Source organism: Salminus brasiliensis, chromosome 21, assembly GCF_030463535.1.
Source record: "Salminus brasiliensis chromosome 21, fSalBra1.hap2, whole genome shotgun sequence".
NCBI classification, from domain to species: Eukaryota; Metazoa; Chordata; class Actinopteri; order Characiformes; family Bryconidae; genus Salminus; species Salminus brasiliensis.
In genome coordinates this window covers 8603497-8631078 of record NC_132898.1, presented here as the reverse complement: position 1 = coordinate 8631078, position 27582 = coordinate 8603497, and the positions used below count along the sequence as shown (strand labels likewise).

Below are 27582 nucleotides of genomic sequence, written 5' to 3'. Positions count from 1 at the left end.
ACTTAACTGAACAATAACAAATTATACATAAATGTGCATGTACTTAGAAATATGTTTTTGAAAAGAGACAAACTATGAAGCTTTAAGCTTTAACAAAAATATATAGTCATATGCAAAAGTTTGGAGACCCCTGTTCAATTTAAGTGTTTTGATTTTCTAATTAGAATAAGTAAACAAATTTTCTACACAAAGCAACTCATACCGTATTTTTACTGCAAGTTTTACAGTGTCATTTCTATTTATTTATTTTTAATCATATTTAATGTACCATAACAGTTTTCCCCATGTTACAATTAAACAAATAAGTCGTTATTTGATATTAAAAACGTGCAGAAGTTCTCTGTAAAGGTTGTGCTTATTTATTCTTACTTAGAAAATGAACAAAACATTAATGTCATTTGACAAGGGGTGCCCAGACTTTTGCAAATGACAGTACATGTGGCACAAAATGCATATAAATGGGTTTAAATTGGATATTTAGGGTTGGGCTTTGGAGAGGTCAGAGGGAAAACGGTAATGGTACATTTTAATCAGTGATTTGTAAATAAGATAATTGTGTTGTGACAGCCCTACATAAGGAGGCTGGCGCATTGTTGAGCATGACCTTCTCTTACAATGCCGATACAGCTTTGTGTACATCTGTATGAGGTCGGTCTAAAAATAGCTCATGCCTTCTTTTCTGAAACTGCAAAATGTGTGGAATCTGCAGGCATTAGCATGGCCTGACACACATAACAAATGTCTCCCTTGTGTTTCGCTTACGTTTGTTTTGCGTTAGTCCCCATTTCTGTGGGCAAGAATAGCCATTAGCAGCTAAACAAGGTCCCTGTAGCTGCTCCGCTAGGAGCAGACTGTCATTCTGTCTGCAATACACACACTTTTTTTTCTAATTATACACCTGTGATTTATGATGACCTCTAGTAGATGCAGCCTATGCTTACAGGTGTCCTCTCTCTCTCTCTCTCTCTCTCTCTCTCTCTCTCTCTCTCTCTCTCTCTCTCTCTCTCTCTGTTCTTCTTTACCTCAGGTTCCACCGGCCATAGCAAGGTTTCTTCTGTGAAGAATATGCTGGACATCAAAGGAAGTCCTCGGGAGGATCCTTCCTGTGCCCTGGACCATAAGGTGGTCCCTGGAGGGCCCTGCTGGTTTTTTGGGCATTAGTTGAACCTTGGAGGCTATGTCTCTTGCGCTTCAGCCTGGAGAAGCAAAAGCTCGTGCAAGCTCTAAAACTCTGCTCAGCCAAGCTTCGTCTCTGTAGATTTCGGTACCTGTTTTTTTCCTCCAGAAGAAGCTTGATGGGAAAAAAGAAGAAATCCAGGCTCTTTTTTAACAGACTCTTTTTTTTAAGTTCGCCTTTCGATGCCAATAGGGAGGGACGTTAGGGGGGAGGTCTTGCATGTGACTCAAAACTCAGAACCTTTTTTCCTCACCAGTGCTGGTACTGTAGTCACACCCCGAGAGTTTGTGGGCTCCCACTTAAAAAAAAAAACAAAATAACAACAAAAACTTGAGTTTCATATCAACTGTATAAATGTCAGTCTGAGGGGTTAAAAAAGGAATTCATGTCTTACCTTTGTAAGCACTATTTATTGTCTGCACAGTACAAGTTTTGGATTTTTGAGAAACACAAGTGTCTGTCTTTTTTTATGGATGAATGGATGGATGCATAACGAATGTGTCTAATGAGTGGACCACTTTGTGGCTCGGACCGCCTTTGTGGAACAGTGCATGGTTAAGGCTTTATCAGCCTAGAAAGAAAGGCTGCCTGTTTGTTTTTGCTTTGTTGCATTACCATTACATGGAGAACATTCTAAAGGATGAGCTACTTCCTCCAACAGTCTGTACCTTTTATAATAGTCTTTGTGCTACAACAGTTTTGGGAGAAATAATCCTCATAGACTTCCATCCAGTTTTACTTAGTACAGAGGAAGATTCAGTTTTTTCGCTAATCCCTGAAATCCAGAGTTTTTGAGTGACGTCCCCAAAGCCCCACAGATTAGAAAACTAGTCTTTACGTAGTCGCAAAGCTTATATGTGTGTTTCATAGTGACAGTGTTACATAAGCTGTCAGTATGAAAGCCTCACTGGCCCTCAGGAAAGAATAAGAACTAACCTTTTGACCTCACAGAGTGGGGTGGCTCCTCTTGAAAGAGTGAGTGCCAGGTTGTAGAATTGGATTAATTGGTCCAGTGCTCCAGCCGTGGCTTTTGTTGCTCTTACAGCACTTACAGGATTTAGGAAAAGTGTGGGTGGACGTCGCTTCTAGTGTTCCATTAGTGTCCCAAAACAAGTCAGTGATGATGACCCATCTACTCCACTACAATAAAGTCTACTTTGGCAAAGTGAAGAAAGATGGAGGACACATACCAAATAAGTGTGATATTCACAAAGCATGTTTTCCCAGTTATCAAGACAATCCAAAGGACTATTCCAGCCACTTAAGTGTGTAGCATGTGGTACATTAGCATGAATAGCGATGTGACCAGTAGAAAAACTCTTTAAAACAGAAGTCAGGCCTGCCCAAAATCAGTAAACGGAAGGGTCGCTTCTATTGGTCAGTTTTCACTTTGGGATTACCCAGCTTTACTAAGAAATCCTGCTTTGTGAAATCTCCCGCAGATAAACTATCAGTACCAGCTATGTCGAATATGAAATAATAAAGGTTGCCAAGTATGCTATAAAGTTGAAGAAGACTGCAAGCACCAACAGTGACAACCTAAATAAATGCTGTTTTTAAGCTTTACTTGATTTGTTTTTACTAGAAATGTCTGCACACATCCAAAACCCCACAGCTCCTTTCTTTCAGCTGTAGAGGCACATAGAAGGTATTGTCTCCCAATAATTAATGCATACAATAAAGCTGAAATAAAAGGAAATGGCTTTTGGAAATTAAAATTCTGAAAATCTTTTCATCTGGAGAGATGGAGTGCTATTGAATACCTACCTTTTACCGTTGAGTTGTGATCCAGTGTGAGTGTGATCCAGTACTAATCATCCAACATCAGTACCTGACCTCACTAATGCTCTTGTAGTGGAATACAATCAAATCCAACAGAGAGAGCTGAAGTGCTCAGTGCTCAACAGAGAGAGCTGAGACTCTCAGTAACAGATCAACAACATCTCAATGATGTAGCACTATCTGAACATTCAGTAGATTATCAACAGATGTTTACTGAAGACTTCTACTAAATTCAGATGTTCTTCACTTTATTTGGAGTGTCCAAGTTCAGATCTGTAGATGTTCTAACAGATCTGATGATGACCATCTCAACATTCTCTACCAGCTGCTATATACCTGCTGCTGACACCAGTCTGGAACTGGATCCTAATGAGATTGGACAGAATAAGGAGCTAGGATGAGAGTTAGGATTAGGTTTGGGTTGAGGTTAAATTAGGTTTAGGACCGGGATGAGGGTTAGGGTTAGGTTTTGGGTTGAGGTTAGGGCTAGGATTTGAGTTGAGTTTAAGGTTAGGTTTAGGTTTTGGGTTGAGGTTAAGTTTAAGACCAGGATGAGGGTTAAGATTAGGTTTTGGGTTGAGGATAATTTAAGACCAGGATGAGGGTTAAGATTAGGTTTTTAGGTTAGGGTTAGGATTTGAGTTGAGTTTAAGGTTAGGTTTAGGATGAGGGTTAGGATTAGGTTTGGGTTAAGGTTAAGTTAATTTAGGACCAGGATGAGGGTTAGAATTAGATTTTGGGTTGAGGTTAAGGTTAGGGTTAGGACTGGGATGAAGGTTAAGATTAGGTTTGGGTTGAGGTTAGGTTAGGTTTAGGACCAGGATGAGGGTTAAGATTAGGTTTAGGACCGGGATGAGAGTAAGGATTAGGTTTAGTACCGGGATAAGGGTCAGGATTGTGTTTTGTTTAATAGAAGTAACATATTAAGTCTACTTCATGTAACAGATAAACAGTAAATCTACTATCAGTAATGCATCAACAGAATCTTCAGGATACTTACCTCAGTGTATTCAAATGCTTCACTGCTGCTATTGCACTGATATGGTGTTGATGTGTTACTGATACTCTGTTTAGAGTTTATAAAACATCTACAAAGTGCAAAGGTGTATAAAGTATTCACATCCATTAATCAGGTAGGAGTGTAGATACTGGGGTTTTAAAAGACATTGTAGTTGAAGTAAGTCAAACTAAAAGTAAAACTGTAAAAAGTGTAAAAATACTGGTTTCAAAACTAAAAGTATAAAAGTAAAAAAAATGCCAAAAGCTTAGGCCACGGCACAAGGTCCTATAGTGCACTACCCTACCTCCCCAAAAAAAGATTTTTCAGAAAGCCTATATGTGCCTATGATGACTATAATGTTCTATTAAAATGTTAATGTTGAAAAATGTTGGGATGCACTAGGCTGCCTGTTTCAGCTGCATATATGTCAATTGAAAATGAATGCATTTAGACATATGAAATATATTAAAGGAGTATCTGTGTGAACTACTGAGCATTACCATGTGTTTCAGGGAGCAGAAAATATGAGTAGTTGCCTATAAGTATTGTAATGGTGCAAAAAGGCATGTTATCAATAACCTTTTTTGGAGTGTAAATGTGGGGTTTAGTTGGGACATTTCAGAGTCTTTGCCATTAAGAAGTTCCCAAAAGAAATTGGGAGATCATTTGGAAGACCTGTAACTCCCAGAATGTAAGGAAATGTTTTGTCTTGCTTGGGTTGAGCTTCAGGTGATGGGCTGCCATCCATGATGAGATGTCTTTTGTGTGGCACAGGGGTGGATCAGTCATACTTTCAGACCCAAAGCAGACCTTGAGGTAGTTTACTGGGGATTGTGAGGTGTGTTTAACAGTAATTATTTTCAAAATACATCAGGTTTGTTTAGATGTTCATTTGAAAATGTTTGACACTGGTGAGGATGCAGCAAACGTTTTCTTCTGATGACTCTTTTTTCTGAAAAAAAAGCACCACCACTCCAGGGTTTGCTAAATCCTTCTGAATGTCTTTCATAGTCAAACAGGGGTTTTGATTACCCGATTCTTTCAGAAGGTGTTCTTAATCTTCTAGACCTTAGCTTGACATCCACCATTCATTTTAACTGCTGTTTCATAGATCTTCCCTAACAATGACTGAGAACAAGACATTGCCCAACAAGCCAAAGGAAGTCTGAGACCTTGGTAAAAAATCTCTTGGAGTGTCCAAACCATTGCAAGGCGTTCCTTTATTTTTTCACTCTAAAATGCACAAAACAAAAATAATACACTAATCTTGCTTAAAATGTTAAAGAGAATGTTTAAATCACCAACTTAATGCCCTTTGGAGATCAATTCAAGTCAGTTTTGACCAGGGTCAAATGTAAACTCATAATGTAATGTCATAATGTAAACTCCCAAAATATTAAAATGACGTAAAGTCGTATAATTTTACTGTGAACATCCCCCGACTCAAAACACGCTCTTGCGTCTGTAGCCCATCTGTTGCTATACACTACTTTATTCGTCATTGATGCACTGTTGCCAGATAATTATGGTAGATGGTAGATGATTCTAAGCATAGCAGTATCGTTGAAATAGCCCACCCACCCAAAATATCCAGCCAAGAGCAGCTCTGTGGCAAGAAACTGGCCAAGGAAGGGCTGGAAGATGGCTAATGCAAACTGTGCATTAACAGATGAGCTTCAGTCTCCCAAAGGTGTCAAAAGTATTCACATTCATTAGAAGTGGAGCTACTAGGGTTTAAAAAGACTTCTATAGAAGAGGAAGAATCAACTTAAGCTTTTTACTCAAATAAAAGTGTAAAAGTACTGGTTTCAAAACTTCTTTAAGTATAAAAGTAAAAGTAAAATAAGGAAAACAAATGCCAAAAGCTTAGGCTGCACCATAGGGTCCTATAGTGCACTACCCCACCTCTCCCAAAAAACATTTTTCTAAAAGCCTATGATGTGTGCCTATGATGACTATAATTTTATATTAAAATATTAATGTTTTGGGATGCACTAGGCTGCCTGTTTCAGCTGCAGATCTGCCCATTGAAAATGAATGCATTTTAGTAATATTGAATATATATTAAAAGAGTTTACTACTGAGCATTAACATGTGTTTCATGGAGCAGGAAATATGATGAGTAGTTGCCTATAAGTATTGTAATGGTGCAAAAAGGCATGTTATCAATAACCTTTATTGGAATGTAAAGGTGGGGCTTAGTTGGGACATTTCACTCAAGTTCTTTTTTTGTCTCTGCCACAGACATCTTCATACTAGGCTACATACGTCTGCTATGGCACAATTTTCGGATGGTGTGATTTATCTGTATAGGTTTTTTCCTTCTTTTGATTTTTTGAACGAGGAAGCCGGAATGAAATAGGAGTAACGAGGCTATTTTTAAAATGTAAGGAGTAAAAAGTACAGATAACTGCGTGAAAATGTAAGGAGGTAAGGTAAGGTAACAAAGTATTTGTACTTAGTCCCCAACTACACACCAGCAAGGAGGAGTTGCAAGGTCAGGGTTTCCAGTCATAGTATCAAATATTCTTACAACCTATGCACAGACTGCACAGTTGTAAGCGGCAAACACATTCACAGCCTACAGATGTAATGCAAACACGAATGAAAGTCCTGGAGACCGTCGCGTTAAATGGACCACTTATGTAAAGTGTGTGATATTTAATTACAAACACTGAATGAGTGTAGATGCAGAAATTATGCCTCCTCACAGCTCCTGATTTTCCTTTTTATAGGAAGGGAAGTCTTTTTTTTGAGGACAAATGTCTTATATAACCATGAGCTGTGAGGGACTGGGAGAGAACCCAAAATGGTGTATGATTGCCATATGCGATTGTTTGTGAATGCCACAGAGGAAACGTGGGGGTGCATCTATCCCATCATCACTCAGTTCTCTCCCTGTGTCATTTTTCAAATCCCAGAGGAGTGCCTACACTCACACACACTCAGTCATAAAGCCTCATTTCGTAAATGACTGGTGTAATATTAAAGGAGCATTTTCACAATTACCACCTTACCTTAAATGTCGTTGATGGACAAGTCAAGTTTGGTCTCTGAAAATTGCTTGTTGTGCACAAGCTACAAGGCTAATGTTGCTAACAAGTGACATAAGTGTATGCACTGGTGGCATAGCTAGAATAAAGATGTAGGGGGCCAGCTAGGATATAGGCTACAAAAAACAGGATGCCAAAATCATAATCCTAATTAAATGTAATATAAAACTAAACACATTTTGTAACTTTTTATTGGCATTGCAGTGTTTAACTGAAACCTGTCCCAGCCAACATGCTCTTGTGGGTCTCACATGGGCAGAATGTGGGCTAGGTGGGTTCCAGGTGGGCAAAGGCTCTGAGTGTTTTTTTATATGCTTGATGTTTGGGACCCAGCTGAACGTCCCAAATAGGAACTTGGAAATCCTGTTGGGAAAGTTTGGAGTGTCTCAACTGATGTCAACTGTTGTATGATGTCAAATCAATATGGTAATTTTACCTTTATAGTAACTTTATCGTAACTAATAAGTAACCAGTTGAAGTGGCACTTTGTAGCTTGAATGCTCTGAGGTTAAAAAAAAGACCAGTAGTTGGTTTCAGATGGTCTAAACTGGACTTTGATGGTCAAGATGGTTGAAAAGCTGTCCATCCAGGCAAAAACACACTCTATGCTGGTATGCTAAGTGGTTAACCAGCTCTTGACCAGCATAGTGTAGCCTGCATTTGATGATCATGCTTGGTCAGTCTGGTAATGCTGGGTGAAGTCAAGTGTAGTCAAGCTGGTCAACCAGCTTGGTCTTGTTGGTCATGCTGGTCAAGCAGTCTGGTGAAGCTGGTCATGCTGTTCAGCTAGATTGGTCATTCTGGTCAACCAGCATGGTTAGGCTTAGTCACACTGGTTGTCTAGCTAGGTCAGGTTGATAATGCTTATAATGCAGCTAAACCATCAAACTCAAAATCATACCCTGTGCTGGTCAAGAGCTGAGCTGGAAGCCTGACCAGCTTGAGCATTCAGCATTCAGAAATATGGACAGGCTTTGTGTTTAAGTGTAGAGACCTTGCCCCACCAGGCCCACAGTACCTACACCACTGGTATGTTCAACAGTTAGCATCACACAAATAGTTAATAGAGTTCTGTGGACAAAAATACAAACAAAGTTCAGGCTTTAAGTGTGTAAATGTACAATGTAACTTTTTCAGTTTTTATAGGTAACACTAAATCATACAGTGGCTATAGTACACAGCATTAACCTTGAAGCTACCGTCTGCTTGTGTGAGATGTTTCGATGTAGCAGTGCCAGCAGCTCACTCTGCAAGAAGCTGTAAAACTGCTCCTGTCTCTGTGCTGGTTACATAACCGACTCCAGGGCTGCGTTTCCTCTCTGCTCGGCACATCGTTTCATCACACCTAGTCTTGGGACGCTGATTTATGGTATGCTGACGGAGCCCAAACAGCCTTGTGTGTGGATAGAGATGTGGAGCGAGCCGTCCGCACACAAAAAGCTCACAGCCAACATGCTGAAATGTAGATCACTATAATTCTGCCTCCATACTCGTACATGGGTTGGGAGGATGGTGGGGTTCATACAAAATATGACTACATGTTTGTGGACATCCCTACTAACAAATGCATTCAGCTACTTTAAGCCCAATGTGCAGTGTGCAAATGCAGACACAGCTTGTCTAGTCCCTGTAGAGAAGTATTGCCAATAAAATAGGACTCTCTGGAGTAGATAAACTTAAACCTGTTGGCACTATGCCTAATGCCATGGTAATCATCCAACATCCTTACCTCAACTGAGTGCTCTTGTTGCTGAATGCAATCAGATTCTTTTAATAATGCTTCAAAACTAGGATTTATTACAACATTTATTATACTACGCATATGCCTGTAATTAATTTATCAATATACAGTGCTGTTGTCCAACAAAATGCTTATTCAAAATGGCAACATTACAGGAGACAAATGCAAAAACTTCTTAACTTTTAAGTTAATGTAAAGAGATTTTATTCCAAGTAATTTTGTAGTATTTCTATTGACACCTTCATTCTGAAATAAAATCTGAAATAATATTTCAGGCAGATATATGTAGTTTCATACAGGAATGTAATTACATGTATTGGACTACATATATACAATATATAATTCAATTGTAATTATATTCTACTGATTTATCTAGTCTAATATTGTACTACGGATACTGTATGTAATATACTTTTTATTGTTTGCAATATTCTGCAAATTCTGTCAGAAAATAGGATTTTTAGCTTAGCTAGTTACTTTTATTTACCTATAATGATTTGTATAATGCATGTATTGTGAATATCAGGGTCGACAAAGCATGTTCTGCACCAGCAGTGAATTAAATATCATATTTAATCTGAGAAAGACAAAGTCAGGGCAACCAAAATAAAGAGATTGTCTGGTCCTGTCTGGTCACCTGATTTTTACCCCCTTTGTCTGTAAAATAAAGAGTTCACATGATCCTACATTAGCACTGTTTTAAGCAGCTTTGCGAATACAGGCTCAGGCATTGACATGGTTCCCCTTCAGGTTTTGTCTGTATTTAATCATACGCTTGAAGAAAAACAGCGACTAACCATATATCCACTGCCCCACAAAGCACTCACAGAAACACTGTGCTTGAACGCTGAGGCAGTGTTCTGTCACAGCTTCAGTTATGCAGACTTATGTTTTTGTGGGTTGTGCGTTTGTCTTGTTATTGCACCGTGAACTCGTCAGTCTCTAATTTGCAAGCCCGCAATTACCGAAGGTCTGGTGAACAACATACCACAGAAAGCCTGTTTACTGTTTCTGAGGGCTTCGAATGTACACTCATCTTTTTGTTATGTCAATTGTGGTGCATTGCATTTCCTTACAGGCAGTACAGAGCTAGTTACGTCCACAGACTCCTGAGTGATTAATATTAACAAAGGCATTTAAGGCTCATGCATAAAGAATAGGCTGGAGCGCCTCGATCCTTTCATACTTTTTAACTGGGTCATCCTGTTTTCATACATAGATGTGGGTGTCAGTACTTAGAGGAAAAGGGCCTGTAATAGGCTAGCTGTGAACACACAGTACCACAGCTATTCGACTATTCTTTTCACTCAATTGTTGAACAAGTGCAACTATGTTCTAAGCAAAGACGCAGTCACACCCTCCTCTTCTTCCTTTTCTTTCTTTTCAAATGCCCTGCCTTGAGCCTCCCGTTTGTGGAATCTCCATGACCTGGTCTCTCATCTACAACAACAAGCCTTACCCCACTTAACCAGGTCAGAATAGATGTGTATTTATGTGAAGAAGGTCAGCAGAGCTGTGACTCGTGACTCGTCCAAGCAAGAAAATCAACCGAGTGGAGGACGGTGAAGCAGAAGTGGCTGGCGGGCAAATTGAGGTCAGGAATAATGCCTCAACGGAGGTGGGAGTTATGGCATAATCACACTGCAGGACACATCACAATATCATATTGTCATTTGTTAAGTTAAAATTGACAAAGCATTCTATTTTTGATCACAAAGGCCATCTTAATAACTGTTCTATTACTGTGTTGAGTAAAAGGGAGTTTTGTCAGAATGTCTGTTGGAGGCGGGACTACAACATGTCTAGTACAACACAACATGTCTAGAAATTCCCAAATTCCCCTTTTAAATGGGATTCAGACAGATATAGAAACTCCTCAGATGGGGCTCAGACTGACTCAGCAGACTTAGATACTAGCACTATGACCTTCACCATCAGCAGCTAGAGCCTGAGAGGGCACAGTTCGCCATACTGATATATCAAAGCTGGGGATCCGGCACTTTTCTTGGAGCGAGTTGGCTGTCTAGTGATACTTAATCTGTGATAGTTTGAAAAGAGGCAGAAAAAAAACATCTAGCTAATTTATGTCAAAAGCATTGCTTTGTTTTGTGTATGTTACTTTTAAAGGGCCAAGATCTTACCCTACAATATTTTGCAATATTTACACATTTTTTTATTTCTCTATTTCTATAGAGCAAGGTAAATTAATTGATTTTCCATTCAAGAAGAAAAGAAAAAACTAAAAATAAAACAAAAAAGAACTATTTGTGTGTGCACTTATTTTAATATTTTTGTGCATTACTGAATATATACTATTCCTATTAAATATAAAAAATAGATAATGGCTTTATATGTAAAGGTATTACATTATATCCCTAAATTGAATTAAAAAGAAAGGAGAAGCACAATGTTTAGTTAAATTGGCTAGAGTTTACCTTGCTAATGTCAAAAGTGATTCTATTTGCTGTCTTACTACTTTGGGCTGCAAAGCTAGCAGGTTCAAACTTTAGCCAAACAAAGCAATTATTTAAAACATTTGATTAATGTAATGCTCATTAAAAATGACTAAACTAAAAAGTTTGTCTAGCTAGCTGATTAGCTCATTGAGTTAGCCTAGCCAAGGGTGTGTCAGGGGGATTCTCAGTACAAAGTACTGGTGTACTTGGTAGTACTGACTGGGCAAGTTTGACTCATGAGTATGAACTCCCATGGACTTCAGGACGCTGTACAGTAATTTTGTAACTGGAACAGCAGCATGGTGCGAAAGACATTCTGGGATATTTGGCTGTGCCAAGTCCACACAAGTTACATCCTGACGCATTGAACGGAAAAAATATATATATTACATAAAAAGTGCTACAAAATTGCCACAATTTGATCAAAATGGACACTGTTACTACAATTGTAATGTAATAATATCACATCATCATATTTCCTAACTCTATTGCCTAATTGCTGCTGCATTAGAAGCACAAGAAAGAACCATATGAAAAATAAAATAAGCACAGGCTAGCCCCCAACATGAGCTTGGTTAAACCAATAAACTTATTCTCAGTTTGTAACCTTTTCACCCAGGAACCCCAGGTGGCACTGTGGCACAGTCAGCAGATGAATGCAGAATCTGCACTAAAAAGGAATAGAGCAGCATGTCTCCTGCTGATCTTGTCTCTTTTTTTTTTTTACTTGTATTTTAATATATCCTTTATTTATCCTGTGTCCTACAGGACACTGTGAACAAGCAAGAGGCTATGCATATTGTGCAGTTCTTGATGTTCCTCAAAAACCTTTCAGGGTCATTGCTCTGTAATTGATATAATCTAGTTATAGCAAGGATGATGACCTCATTGTAAGCACCCGCTGGAGAGTTCTTCATTAATTTGTACAAATGCGACGAGGCAGTTAAGGGGAAGGGGGAGCCAATCTGATCCACAGGGTTTGTTGCTGGTTTTCTTTCCAGTCAAAGAGAACATTAATTCTACTGGTTTAATCAGATAATCAGAGTCTTCAAATCTGCTGCTTGAGAAGTCTTGTATCCAGTACAGTCCCAGGCATGGTACAGTCTAGACACATCTACACTCTTTACCCCCTAAACGGAACCCTGTTGAGACTTGTGTGCTTAATATATGATGAATAAACCAAGTGAGTTTTGTGTGTATTAAGGACATGAACTACAGGCAAAATTTAGTTTGGTTTATATAATATATTTTATATTTTTCATGATATATTTGAATAGTATTTGATATATACATCATATTGAAGCTTCCTAGCCTAAGGGGTCTGAATACAGCCCCACACTTCAGTTCCTCACTCTTCCTAACTTCATTACATACTTATTAGGCATTTTAACTACATTTTGTTATTTAACCCCCAAAATGACCACATTCCCTAAAAATTTATTTTTGTAATTTAGATTGTGAGCGTGAGTGTAAATAACCTTCTAAAGAAGCTCCACATAATGTAAAGGTCCTATTAAGATCTCTAGCACTGCTACAGAACCTTGCTCTTTAATGCTCTTTAAATCTTTAAAAGGTTCCTGACATACAAATCCTTAATGTATGGTTCTTTAGGGAAGCAAAAGTGTTTTTTCATAGCCATGCTCAAAGAACCTTTTCTGATGTATTCCTAAAACTGGGCCAGATTTATACAACTCAAAAGAAAGTGTGTGGCACTGTAATAAAAAAAAAAATCAATGAGCTCATGCATATTAATGACCAGTGCACCACCTGTTTGGGTGCGAAAATGGACCAAAAATCGCAGAATCATGGATTCTAATTAAAGAAGCACAGAAAACAGTATGGTGAAAGACAGCAATAACAATATTAAATGTGACAATAACCCTACTGTCAAATGTTCTGGTGTGCCACACAACATTGTTAATCCTCATTTGAAGTGTAACCATGATGCTAAAGTAATTTCTCTTATTGTCATAGAAATAATTTTGTTGTAGACTTATAAATAAAATTATAAGACTTATAAATAAAATTGTTGTAGACTTGGATATGCGCTTTCTGAATCTGGTCCTATAGACTTTTCTTCTTTTCACTGTTTACACTAGATAAAAACTAGATAAAGGAGACAACAGGTGTTGGACATCAACAAAGTGCTAAATCTGAACCATCTGATGTTTCGGATCTTCAAAGTAGCCACCTATTCACTTGATGCAACTAGATAGTCTAGATATGGCGTACCAGTATCGATGGTTTATGGGGCAGACATCAGCAGAAAATGCTGGATTGGTTTGTCATTTTAGAGTCATTCAGGATTTCAACATCAGTAATGAAAAAGTAGCATTATGTCATTTCTAATACTTTCAGTCAAGAGTGTCCAAACTTTTGACTGGCACTGTACTGTCGCAGCAGCAGGCCATGCATTCAAAGAAACCCAGTTACACAAAGTGTTTATATAAACAAGTATCCTAAAAGCAAAAGGCAGCCTAGGTGGCATTCGGGTTAGCAATCCCAGGCCAAAGCAGGCTGGAGGGCCCTCAGGCACTACATTAGAGGCAATTACTGAATATTACAGTAATGCACGTTAAGCCGCAGATTTATTTATCACTAAGTGGACGACGTAAACCAAGCTAGGCTTTATTCACCCAAATATCATTACTGCTCCAGTTTACACAGCTGGCCCTTATGTGACTCCCTCTGGCTTTGGTCAAAGCTGACAGCTAAGCTTGTTTTTGTACCGCAGCGCCACAGCATATTTCAGGTGGTGTATCATGTGCCCTTGCAGAGGGGTTAAGCATGGATGGACAACTGCCATTTGCTAAAGGCCGCCAAAAAGATGAGTGCACTTTCTGTGGAGGAAAGGTCGAGAATAACTGTAACCTGAGGGAGCCAGAGCTTATCGGGTATATACTAAACAAGCAAGCCCTGTTTCAAAGCTACGTTTGATTGTCTCACATACAAAATCAGGGCTATAATAAGTATGGGACATTTCTGTGAGGATTTGATTGCATTCAACCACAAGAACACTAGTGAGGTCAGGTCCTAATGCTGGAAAAATGGGCAGGCCTAAGGATCAGAGTGATTTCGACAATGACCAAATTGTGACGGATAGACGACTGGATCAGTGTATCTCCAACATGGCAGGAGAACCTGTGAGCTTGTGACAGGGTCATGGGCATGCAAGGCTCATTGATGCGATTCATGGAGGCCCCAGCTCACAACTTACAGGACTTGCTGCTAAAAGATCTGCTACTAACGTTTTAGTGCCAGATAGCACAGCAGACATCTTGTGGAGTCCATGCTTCAAAGGGTCAGAGCCACTTTTGCGGCATGGGGGGGGCTACACAATATTAGTCAGGTTAGAGGTTTTGGATTGACTCTTGAAGCTCTTTAATTGTTCAGTCAAAGACTCTGAGTGAGTTTGGTTTTTGATATCTTGTCCATTCAATTAATCCCAACTCCACTGTATAATCCTTTGCTGCAGTTTGCAATGCATAACCTAAAGGATAAGTAGACTGTAGAGTAAACCAGACAGTCAGTCAGTGAAACTGGGTCAACAGGCAGACGAGTGACAAGTGAACAAATTCAAATACCTCGCTATGAAAGAGCTAAGAGGAATACGTGCAGTGTCTTGAGTTCTCCCTGATGTAAGAAGACACTGAAAGAATGAGTCCGACCTGTTCTACTGAAGTGTTCAACATATGAGGTGCACATTGTTTGGACAAAATATATATTTTATTTTACTATCAAACATGTTCTTGTTATTATTATTATTATTATTATTATGCTCTTTGGACTAAAAAAAAAAAAGTCACATTGCATGTTTAATGTGGTTGGAACTGGTGTTGCATAAGGATGATTGGGCTATATCATCCAATGTGCGATACAATCTGCACCAGGATTCATAGATTAAGAAGAGGTGGTACAATGCAGTGAATGTCTCGTTAAATGTGTGGAAAATGGATCAAAAAAGCTGATGTTAATGATTGGCAATAAGGAGTGATTTAATTTGGGCATGTCAAAGACCACAGGCAGGCAAACCAAAGTCATACCAGCCATGGTCATACAGGTCTACCAGCAGTGGCAAAAATCCCAGACTACAGGAAATTCATATTAAAATTGTGACTGAAAGACGTACCTGATGGACAAGGACCGCTAGTGAGTCTCACAGCTTGTGAATGAAAATCGCTTCCAGGCAAGAACAGCTTCTAAAAGTCAACACAGGCCCTTCACCACCACTTTCTGCAAGATATATCTTTAAAGTCAGGCATGTCCGCGGGGACATGAAGGACCCCAAGCCAAAACCTTTGGAAGACAACAGCAACAACAGTCCTGGCAAATAAAGGAATGTCTTAAATTCTAAGTCATATATGGCCATATATTTACCATATGTTACTAGTTAACTATGAAATGTTGCCGGACATAGTGAAAGAAAAAGCGAATAGCATAGAACCGTTGGAAGAGGCATAATGCTACAGCTGGTTGAAGGTTCGCCAACTTGCAGATAACTGTAGTTGAAAACCATCAGCAGCTTGCTTGCTTAACATATTAGCCCACTGTTATAAGTTAATAGTTTAATTGATTTTCATTTATATAGATGGTTTAAGTCAGTGTTCAGAAATGTTGTGCATACACGTGTTATTAGTAGCATAAATAAATAAATAAAAAAAACGTAAAACTTCGGCAGTACATATCGGCCATCGGCTGACCTGGACCTCTAAACATCGGCATCGGTTATCGCAAAACCCGTATTAGTCGATCTCTTCTTCATTCAAACTATGGTCTTTGGCATGCCCAAACTCAATCACTTGTTTTTGCCAATCACCATTTGCTTTATGACCCATTTTCTACGCATCAAGCAAGACATTTACTTCACTATACCACTTCTTCTCAATCTATAAATCTATAAATTAGGGAGCCCGCAGGGGCCTGAAGTTACTATCACCCTAAACGCACCAAGGTTACACCAGGTATTTTTGTCCGGGGAGCTTATTATTAATAATAGTAATAGTATCATTATTACTTCTACTACCAAAATGTAAACATACAAAAAAGATTACATTTTTCATTTCTAATTTCAGTATTAACTAGCACTTGTGTTATAGACAAAAACAATTCGCCAGTAGAAATGCAATTATTTCTTACTGGCATTTCATCACAATGCTAAAAATTCCAAGGATTCATCTAAATTTCTTCAGAATTTAATCATTGGCAATATTATTCAGAGTACTTTAGTGAAATAGTTCATTGTAGAGAAACCAAAACATTGGATTTCTTTATAGTGGTGATGATGGGAACCAGCGGTTGCGATGTCTACAGGGACAACCACAATCACCACCTGTGTTTAACACAGATGGAATTTGACCTCCGCCTTTAACCTATCCATGCAGTGAACACATACACTAGTGAGAACACACACACACACATGCATACACACAGTGAGTGAATGAGCACACATGCCCGGGACTGTGGGCAGCCACACGCGCTCAGGGAGCAGAGGGCCCTCTGTACTAATTAAATAGTGGTAGTTTTTGGTTTCACTTGGGGTATTATTTTTTACAGGGATGTGGAGGTACCCCTTTTCCATGATTGGATGAAAAAAATCCATGTTGGGCCCAACCTTCCTGTCAAAATGTCCTATTGTAAAACAATAGCTCAAGAATGAGGCAGCGTATTTGCACCCAGAAAGCTTTTAGATGCATTACAGTGATCAGATATCAGGTTCAGGTTTCTATCACCACTGCTGTAAACAATTCTAGCTTTGGTGTGACATTTTTAACAAAACATAATTTATTGATACATAATTTCTAAAATAACTGTGAAATTTGGATAAAAATGTTCAGTAAAGACCCTTAAACACAAGAATTTTAGAATTTTAAGTCTTCAATTTAAAAAGATTTAATGTTGCCTGTATGTGTGGATCTTGTGGTGCCTCCTATTGGTGGCTTAGGTGAAGTGCACCATGCTGTCTTCACATTCTTTGGGCACAGTCAGCTTGTAAGTATGGCAGACCAGTTTGTAATTGTGCCCATCATTGTTATCCCAGTATTCCTCTCCATGAACCTGAAGGCGGATGGCAAACTGCAGCGTGGCTCCGGGTTTGAGGATGAACGGTGGTACAGGCAAGCGGAAGCGGAAAATGTCGGATTCCGGCTCAGCTCCATTTCTGTGCAGGGTAGACATCCAACATGCTTTGGAGTCTGCGCTACTCTTCCAGTCTGTAAATGAATAGCGCACTGTTATGTTTTTTTCAAAGGCCAGGTTTAGGACTTGCACTGTACCAGTGATGCCCAACTCTGAGCAATGAACCTGCTCCAAGCAGACACGTTGCTGACACAGTCGTTGCAGGAAATCAGGCTGGGTAGCCATGTTCTCTGGAAAGGATGGCTGAAAATAGGGCAGAGAAAGCTCCAGGTTCTTCCCAAAGGCTAGCTCAGAGCTCGCCAGTAGCCTACTGATAACGTGCACTGGCACAGTGGGATCTTCGCTAGCTTTGAAGAACTTTACACGTTCAAGCTCCAGACCCAGAGAGTCCACAAAACGGACCTGCGAGCCCCTGCGGGTCTTCTGGTCAGCAGAAGAGGACATGGACCGGGATCTTTGCCGCATGATGGCCCTAGGCTCTGACTCACAGCTCAAACTCTGGCGGGTTACCCACTCTTTCGGAGGAGGCAGATTGCTTGGGGGACGTATGGGCACTGGCTTCTTCTGAGGAACAGGCTGGGGGTCAAAGATGTGTCGCAGGCGGATTGTCCTGGCAGGGCGTGACCCTTCTCTGTGCTCATTCGAAGACTGCAGAGCTGACTGTCCAAGAGATGCTACACTGTAGGACGCTGACATTTTTTGCCAAATAGCTTTGAGACACAAGAAAATATCTGTTAGCGTCACTTGTTAGCGCAACATTATGTTTAAATTTTACTTTAAAAACAGCTTCAGAATCACTGTGACACTCCATTCACTGGTGATAGGGAGAATAGTGTCTCTTTCAGGGTTTTTTAGCTCGGTACAATGCTAACTGCACTATGTAACTCTGGTGACGCGGGCAGATCAACTGCATTCTATTCTACCAAGTCGGCCCATATGCTTCTTTCACGTTCAATGTCGGCTTGCAATATAAATGTGTGCCACGAGTGGAGGAGCAGAAGGCTATTTGTTGTTAGTAAATTACACTCTCCACCCGTAGGGGAAGCCCCTAAGTAAAATATAAGGACTAGGTGACTTTCAAATGATGTAATAATTATTAAAAGGGTCATCCATCAAAAGAAATGATTTCACCATTGCTACATATGTTGCTACACTGCTAAACATGCTTCCTCCATCAGTTGTAGTCTCTAGAGTGGGATTCTCTAGTTTAAATGACATATCTTAAAACAATACAACTTCTTTTAGGGTGTATTTTGGGGGTGCAAACAGTTTGAAATGCTAATGCTAGCTGACAAATACTGCTTGGTAAACTGGTGGACAACTAGTATAATATTGTATTAAATTTTGATAAAATAAAATAAAACAAATAAAACCTTTATAGTTAAAAACCTGTTAATTCTGTAAAACCAGCATCACCCACGACAGCTATAAATAAATCATTAGCAATTCAAATGAACTTCAATAACTTCATTATGTATAAGACGTCACCGTGAGTTAAACGCAGACCACACTAAATTACGCTACAATTTACGCTACTTTGACATTTTGACAAAACGTACCTTATGGACGAGCTCAGCAGCGAAAGCGGACACACCTATCTACACTATGTGCAGATTCTCACGTCGTGTCACTGGCTTTGCCAACTCTATACAACGTTGCCCACCCTTGGCCTACTAACATCCCACACTCACTGCATTCACTCCACTGCATTAGTTGGGCTGGGTCTTCCTACACTGACAGAGGTTACACTGGTGAAACGGTACAAGTCTTCTGTATGAGCAGATAAGCCCCTCTGACATTTAGCGTTGTTACCCCCTGGGAGGTGTAGTTTGGATGTGCAACGCTATAGCTTATTATTAGAGCACCGGGCTGGTGACAGGCACATGCGCAGCTGCAGCAATCTCTATAAATACTACATGAACTTTCACATGACTGTCTCTGCTGCAGGCCAAACTCAGTCAGTGTGTGGCACTGCCATGAATAATAAAAATGAGCTGGAACAAGTGCAAAAAACCTCAACTGCGACTGAGGAGATTTATGCTACTACACTTCCCACCCGGCCACGCGCTTAAATCCGCGCATTCTCGCTGAGAGTCATTTTACTGAGTCGATTCGTTTGAGACTTGCGTTTAAATGATTCGTTTGATTCACCAGGGATATTCTGTAAACGATGGAAGTGACATTTGTGTGTGTGTGTGTGTGTGTGTGTGTGTGTGTGTCGCCACATGGCAAAGCAGTAACTTCATTTTTATGAACCTCTTTAATGGCATTGGTCCTATTAGAAATTCCAATTTCAACAATGAATATTTTACTAGTAATAAAGTCTCAAACTATTGAGGAAAACGTTATTGCCAATACAGCATATCGCTGCTGTCCCATAAAAAAAACATGTATCTCTAAAATGGTGACTTGGCAGAAACGTCCTTAATTTTTAATAGAAGTCAATGTAAATAAGAGTTTATTTCAAGTAATTATTTCAAGCATTCCGGAGAAGATTTTCACTGGATAGTAATGATATCCTTACTGTCATTTGCTACCTATAGTACCTATAATTACTTACAGTGGCATGCACTTTTTCCCTCATGAATAGTGCTACATACAAGCAAACAGTTGTGCATTGTACATCCTAAGACTTGCAACCGCACCAAAATACCCCACACAAAACAGCCACCTATGTCCAGCAAGGTTTTAATTTTTTCTAGTAGTAGAGTACAGTTGTACAGTCTGAGTATGTAGTGTTGGAAAGCGTTGAAGTGTAATAGCAGACTATAACAGCATTTTCATTTTAACAGCAAGAGTGTAAGCTTGCTCGTGGTACATGTGTAACACTACCCTTATCTCAATAGCTAAACAACCTTTCAAATCATATGAAGTAGTGCCACTGTGGGAAAATGTACACTGAACAAAAATGCATGGGGGGATTTTTTCAAAATCAGCATTCATTTTTCACAAAGAAAACTGCTTACATTCAGAGTTGCTAACATAGACATGGTGTAATATTCACAAACACATTCCTTTGTAGCATCTGTGTAGCATGCCAACAACGCTGGCAAAAACAGCGGCCTCATGACGTTCCAGAGTAAGCAATGAGAGGACTTTGTTAGCTACACAATACCCAGATAGAAATCGGTCATGAAATGGATGTTAAATCAACGATAACTGTCAACATGTTGACACTGAATCAACGTTCTGATCTGATGTTGATTCATCATCTTTTTTGCACCCTGAATTAATATTGAACCAACATTGAAATTGTACTTCTTCAAATATCCTATTACTGCAGTAAAATATGGTAAATTAACCTTGCTTTAATTACAAATTGGAAATTGGAAAGAAAATTGGAAAAAGAAAATGTAGAAATTGTATTTTTCAAAAATATCAGTAAACATCAGCACAGGAAAATACATACATGTGCTTAACTATATGCATAAATACACTTGGATGAATAAGTACACACATTTGCAATATGTGAATCCTGAGAATTAAAACAGTGCTAATAGGATGTAATATGATGTAAATCACAATCACATGCTAACCTACATAAACTATTCATGTTTTATCCATAGATTTTACCATGCATAAGGTTGTACCTCACCCTTCCCTATATTAACGTTCATGTCTTCAGTTCATGTTCCAAATCAGTAGGTGCAGCACTTGTCTGGGGACCTGTTCCACCCAAGCACTCTGGTGCATAGCAGAGCACTTATCCAAAAAGCTTGGCATTGTCAAAAGGTTCAAAGATATAATTGTAACATTGTTATCTATCTAAGTTGGTTAAATATTCCTCATGATATAGATTATCCTTTTATACACATACAGAACAAATAAATTTTTTATATTAAGATTGGACTTTCAACTTCTGTAACTTGCCCATCACCCGAGGACTATGCATGTCTGTTTGTAATATTTACCTGGATACTTACCTGTGATACCATTTGTCTGTGTTCTAGTGGATTTAGTAAAAGGGAGGCAGAGCAGACGGAGCTCACTCCTGAGCATGTCGAAGGGCCCACGGCTAGCTCATAAGAGTCTTTTACACTCTGTTATAGAAACAGAAGGAGACAGGCGAGGAACAGTGCACACTGTATTCATTGCATGATACTGCTTATATTACAGATTAAGGCCTTATGACTATGATGTGTTTATTTATGCTAGTTTTAATCCACTCTTATAGCAAGGACACTGAGAAGAAATACAGCTAAGAGTACAGTCCTATGGCCTTGTGGTCTAAGACTCTTTCTACTTACCTGTACTGCCAACAAGTCAGGTTAACCTTTTCATGTGGTTTGTTTTGTGTTTGTACAGTTTTTCTTTTGTTTGTCTTCACTGTTGAATAAATCATGTTGCTTATAAAATAATTATTCAGTGTCGTCCCGTTCCAACCTGCTACTACATTCCATTCTTCCATTCAGCCACAATCTACCCGGTGACTTTGTGTCTCCTCACAGGGTTTGACGGAGCATCATCAGTGTCTTACTACTGTTGTTCTTTTAAGAGTGTGCTGATGTATTGCATCTCCTCACAGGGTGCACCTGCAGCTCAATCGCAGATAGCAAAGCCCTTCAGAAAGTCATCAGTACAGCCCAGAAGACCTGCTCACTGGTCTGCTCACTGCCCTCTTTAGGGACAAATTCAACTCCCGCTGCCTCAGCAGAGCAACCAACGTAATAAAGGACACTTCCCACCCTGGGCACCATCGTTTTGACCCACTATCCTCTGGCAGACGCCACAGGACCATCACATCACGGACAAACAGACTCAGGAACAGCTTCTATTCCAATGCCATAAGAGAACTGAACACTACCCAACACTGATACTGACTATATAATAACGGTACACGATTATTCACCACATCCCCAGTACATTTTTAAAAACACTGTACATATCAGATGTGCACCTTCTGCTTTAAATATTCATATAGACACTACTATATGTATATCTTCATGTGCAATATTTTTTGTAGTTATGTATTCATAGCTGCACTACCCATTTTTAATACTTTTTAACTTTAAAATTATACAGATTTTTAAAAATATTTTTAACTTTTTGCAATTTAAAGAATGTGTTGTTTATGTAATTAATCTAATGCCTTTAAACCGTCGCCAATTATTAGCAAGAATGAGTCTGTTTTTGAATCGTTCCTGAGAATCGATTCGCTCGGTTCATTTAAGAGTCGTTCAAAAAGAACGATTCGTTAGCGATTCTCTGGTCTCTGATCCCCAACAGCTGGATTTACGGCGCGTGTGTGTAAAAAACCCGTGATTTTTAAGGGGAAGAAATGACTGGATGTCGGTTTGCGGCGCTATTTGAAAAGGAAATCGCACAGACAGGCTAATTGGGCTTGAGCGTCTCATTACGGACAGACGATCTGGTCACCGATGAATTATTTATCCCAGCCAAACAAGATCCTGTCCGCGGTAAAGATGTCGACCGGATTAGAGGAGCTGATGACAGAAAATGTGGATTAATGGCGGGTATAACAGCACGACCGAGGCAAACACACACGAAGCTCTGCGTGGTGGCGAAGCCAATGGTGAAGCCTGTTGTGAGCAGCTTCGGTGATGGGGACGGTGCTGCAGGAAAGGCCCATGCAGAATGGCCACAATCAGCTCACAGCCCAAAAGAGAGCCAAGGCAAAAGCTCCTGGACCAGCAGTGAGGTAAGAGTCAGGCAGCAGCTTCATAGCTTTACATGAATACGCCCACTTCTCTTCCCACAGTTCATTCCTTCATTAGCATGTAAACAAAGCGATTTCTGCAACACCTCCCCATGGGGGAGTACTCTGCACTTGCCAGTGTACTGTAATCACCGTAGACAGTCACCAGCTTTGTTTGCTCCACCAGCAGGAGAAGCACCAGTTCAGCAGGACATTCTTCACGTGCAGAAAGGGAAGACCATATGGCAATCGAGAACGTAAGTGCAATTACATTGGTGTGACAGCAAAGACAATGATAAATAGTGCTGTGTGTATTTCTTTTACAATGTATAGTATATTCATGTGAAAAAATAGGACACCTCCTGTGTCCTCTTGGACAAAACTAGATAGGATGGCCTGACATTTGGCCAACATTTCAGCTGATTTCTAAATGTTTTTTTTTTCTAAAACTTTTTAAAATCCCTTCCCAGACGTGTACGCATCTTCATCCTTATTTCTTATTAGTAGTCTAGATATGGACTGGTTGTCCTGAGAAGTGTTTATGTTATATCTGATATTTGGTTTATGTATGTAATGTATGTCTGGGATGCTCGAAAGCTTCTTAGCACCAAGACCACTGTTAAGTGGTAGAGCGAGAATCATATTAAACGCTCTCTCCACCACTTATGGTGATCTTAGTATTATGAGCCTTTGGGAAAACTGGACCCTGTTTATTTCTCCCTCCTGTCTCTAGGGATTACAGATACGAGGAAGGAGGACACGATGTGATAGGGCCTCAATCATGGTCACTGCTACAGCTCTGTGAGAGTTTTCATTTGGTCATTTTAACATGCTTAGTATTGAATATTGTTGTTTTTGATTGCCAACATAACTGGTGTCTGGAGGAAGCTTTTTTAGATTTTCACTGGAGCTACAAGACCACCAGTTTCAGAGTTGTGCAGAATACTTTAAAAAGTGTAATTATGGCTGAATAATTAAACTGATTGTAAAATAGTTCTCAATACAACTGTTTTGTGATCAGTATCACTTTAACATTAAAGCCTATTATTTAGGAACCCAAGAGAAATCATCGCCAAGCCAAAGTCCCATGTGTCCTCCACAAATGGACCAAGGGAAAGGCACCACAGGCGGAATACACGACGCAGCGGTGAAAAAGACTCAGGAAAGCTCCCCACCTTTCTGCCACTTTCCTTGACTTCAGGTCCAGCACCACGGCAGGAATCAGCAAAGCAAGAAATCCAAAGTGAAACTGCTGCCCGTCTACATGAACCCAGAGTTGAGGACACGGACAGTGGTAGTGACCTTTCTGACACTGAGAGGCTCTCGGGACCTCCCTCTATCACTGCCCCACCAGAGCTCCATCTGCGTGCAGAAGTAATCAATTCATGTGACATCCGACCTTCACGGCCTGTGCGTCGGTCCCGATCTAGCGACGGCTACCCAGACTTTCTTCCCCCGCCCTTCAACTCCTGGAGCCTCCAGCAGCTGGCCGTGTACTTGAACACGGACGGCAGGGGTGTATCCCGCCCAAGGCCTGTTGGACAGCTGGAGAAGTACTTGGAACGACTGCTGCAGTTGGAATGGCGACAGATCCAGACAGTCTATGAGGAGAGCAACAAGGCCGCCCCGTCTTCATGGGGCAGCTGCCACAGACCCCATACCAGCCCTCATTCCAACCTGAGTGCCCCCAAAAGCATCCTTCAGTGCCAGAGGGCCTTCCCACTGGCCCTACTGTCTTCCCTGGCCAATGCACCCCCCCTTCAGCCTCCCACATGTACTTGCTCCAGCTGCCGCAAAAGTTACCCCATTTGCAATGGAGCATGCCGCTTATACACTCACCCTCACCACTCCCATTTGAGTCCACTTCCAGAAAAGAGGGGCAAGGCCCCAGGGTTGCCCCGGAGGAGCAGCAGCGAGAGTCGAGCTCAGCAGTTCCAGCGCAGGCCTGGACCTCGCAACCATAGACTTAGTGACCCACTAGACAGCACTAGTCACTTAAAGCGCATGCAGGCCATTGGCAACATTCGGAATCCAGCAGGGTGTCCATGCAGCCCTCAGGACAGCTCCAGCAGCATCGGTGTGGAGGTAGGTCTGCAAAAAAATATCGTTTTTGTCTTGTATACAGCTTGTTGATTAGATCTATGCACTACTTCATGTAGCAACTGTGCAACTACGAATTAGTTGTAGAATGCATGTAGGGTATGTTAATAACCTTGAACATCAACTATCTAGCTGACACCTAGCAAACCAGAGAGATTCCACAGAAACCACATATTTTCATACCAACTATCTGGAACATCATAGTACTACAGATATCAAAGCAACCACCTGGTAACACCTGGAATAACATAAGAGCCATGTTGTAGCACCCTAGAAACCACCAAGGATATCATACCAACCACCCAGCAAAACTTAAGCAACTACCCAAGATACCATATCAACTGCCACAACCTAGCAACCACCAAAATCACTATAGCAACCCACTTGAACAAAAAATTACACCCTACCAACCACCTGAAATACTAACAAACTGGCAAGAACCTACAAATTTCCTAAAATACCATAGCAACCGTTAGCTGTCTAAAGTCAGTCAACATGAGAAACACTTTAGACACAGATTCTTATTATATATTTATATAAACTATATTTTACAATATATCAATGGCTTATTTTGTTTATAGGTAATGAGTTTACACCATAATCATAATATGTTTATTTGGTCCATATTGTGCAGCCCTGCACGGAAGTCAGAACATTAAAGAACAAAGGCACAGGGGAAAGGAGTCGGTCCTGTGGAGATGTAAGAGAGGACAGCTACAGGAGAGCCAGGGTCGAGCGAAAGACTACAACACTGGATATACGACAAGACTCAAAGTCATCAGGTGCTACCAGCTCAGATGACTTGCACACTTCTAAAGACTCGGTCACTGGAAGGACTGCTGGGAAACAGAAGCGTGTTGAGTTTATCACACAATGCGAACATTTTCGTACATGCCATGAGTAAATTACACTTCTCTGTTTACGGCCCATTGTCTTCATGGTATTTTATTTTATATATTGTATTTTTGGTTATTTCGTTTTGTGAACACACAGCCAGTGCATGTTTCTCCTTCTTTAACGTTGTGATGTATGTTAATGTTACAATGACTATTAAGATTTTCTTTCTGTTTTCTTATGTTTAAGACGACTGTGTATTTTAGAAGGGGGTACTAATATAACAGGCAGCTTAGAAGCATTTGCCAAAATTAATAATTTAACTTCCTCTGTAAAATAACTGGCCCAAAACTGCCATATTCAATAATTGGGACTATAACATCAGGAGTTTTAATACATTCCAATAAGTCCAATAAGTTGGGGTGTTTTTCATGCAATAATGCAAAATAGTACCTCACAAAATTTGTCTTCACCACAGCACACTGTATTTCAGCACACTGACAAATGTAAATGTGTATAATTTTTTATTGATGACTATGATTATTTAAGTAAAAATACTTCTTTGTTGATGTGTTTTGTGTAAGAAAAATCAATTTTGAAAAAAACATTTTAATGATGTGGTTTTTTCTGGCATGGGGACATATACAAATATATAATACCACTTTTAGCAAGTATAACTTGAAGTAATTTCTGTATGACTTTCACTCTCTTATTTTAGCCATTCAGTTGTAGATTTATTGGTGTGTTTGGGATCATCGTCCTGTTGCATGATCCAATTTCGGCCAAGCTTTTTCTCTTTTGGTAGATGACCTCACATTTGACTCTAGAGTTGCCTCGGTGTCTGCAAGGTGCTGTGGCTGCAAAACAAGCACAAATCATTACCCTTCCACCACCGTGCTTTGACAGTTGGTATGAGATGTTTGTGCTGCTATGCTGTGCTTGATTTCTGCCAAACATTACACTTTGCAGTATCTCAATTTTGGTCTTGTTTGTTCAAAGGACATTTTGTCTTGTGGCTTGTTCAGATGCAACTTTGCAAACATGCGCCGTTCTTTTTAGACAGAAGAGGCTTTCTCTTGGAAACACTTCTAAGCAAGCCATACGTGTCTTTTTCTAATTGTACTGTCATGAACTTGAACATTTAACATGCTAACTGAGCTAACATGCTAACGGAGGCCTACCTAGATGTAGCTATTGGTTTTATTTGCAGTTTCTCTGAGCATTACATGGTCAAACTTAGGGGTAGATTTGATGGGAGGTCAACTCCTGGGAAGAATGGGAACTGCCATGAATGTTTTTCTTTTGTATATACTCTGACCATAGAATGCTGGACTATAGATTGTTTGGAATTGGCCTAAGATCGACGCTGATGTCTTTCCTCCTTGGCCCTGTGCTGCCAAAACTCTGCTTTTATAGAGGTGGTCACACTTGCTGATGATCAGTTAATCAAGGGAATTTGTTTAGCAGCACCTGGCTGCTAATTACCCTCTTAATTCCTACAAAAGCAGTAAGGGGGTACTTATTATTTTTCACACATTGGTTCTTAATTTTCAGTTTTATGTTAAATAAATAAATACATGGTGTATTTTGTCATGTGTTGTTTATCTGAGGTAGTGTTGACTAAGACCTGAAGACCTTCTAAAGACCA

General features: G+C 39.9%; 3 protein-coding genes across 5 annotated transcripts in view; 2 read left to right on the top strand and 1 right to left on the bottom strand.

The window, feature by feature from the left end:
• The window catches only part of phactr3b (phosphatase and actin regulator 3b), a 79629-nt gene extending 77999 nt beyond the window's left edge, over window positions 1-1630 (top strand). For both annotated transcript variants that reach the window (XM_072666349.1, XM_072666350.1), the window contains exon 13: window positions 1028-1630. In XM_072666349.1, the coding sequence (XP_072522450.1) occupies window positions 1028-1043 (16 nt within the window). In that variant the 3' untranslated portion in view covers window positions 1044-1630. The remainder of the gene's footprint in view (window positions 1-1027) is intronic.
• Window positions 1631-17146: 15516 nt separating this feature from the next.
• Window positions 17147-18040, bottom strand: ppp1r3db (protein phosphatase 1, regulatory subunit 3Db). Its single transcript, XM_072666341.1, has one exon. It carries the CDS (start codon window positions 18038-18040, stop codon window positions 17147-17149), a length of 894 nt encoding a protein of 297 aa, XP_072522442.1.
• A 4486-nt stretch (window positions 18041-22526) lies between these two features.
• Window positions 22527-27517, top strand: fam217bb (family with sequence similarity 217 member Bb). 2 transcript variants are annotated; one of them, XM_072665924.1, is made up of 5 exons: window positions 22527-23003; window positions 23191-23257; window positions 23734-23801; window positions 24053-25085; window positions 25735-27517. In XM_072665924.1, exons 1-5 carry the CDS (start codon window positions 22906-22908, stop codon window positions 26002-26004), a joined length of 1536 nt encoding a protein of 511 aa, XP_072522025.1. In that variant the 5' UTR covers window positions 22527-22905; the 3' UTR covers window positions 26005-27517. The 2 variants fall into 2 exon arrangements, with proteins under 2 accessions (XP_072522025.1, XP_072522024.1); XM_072665923.1 differs by having other exon boundaries at window positions 23188-23257.
• The last annotated feature ends 65 nt before the right edge of the window (window positions 27518-27582 follow it).

Bases quoted from the DNA above. Each gene is read 5' to 3' on its own strand.
- ppp1r3db (XM_072666341.1), bottom strand. From the start codon at position 18,040: ATGTCAGCGTCCTACAGTGTAGCATCTCTTGGACAGTCAGCTCTGCAG.
- fam217bb (XM_072665923.1), top strand. From the start codon at position 22,906: ATGGGGACGGTGCTGCAGGAAAGGCCCATGCAGAATGGCCACAATCAG. The intron at 23,004-23,187 runs GTAAGAGTCAGG...TTGCTCCACCAG, and splicing joins GCTCCTGGACCAGCAGTGAG to CAGGAGAAGCACCAGTTCAG. The intron at 25,086-25,734 runs GTAGGTCTGCAA...CATATTGTGCAG, and splicing joins CCAGCAGCATCGGTGTGGAG to CCCTGCACGGAAGTCAGAAC.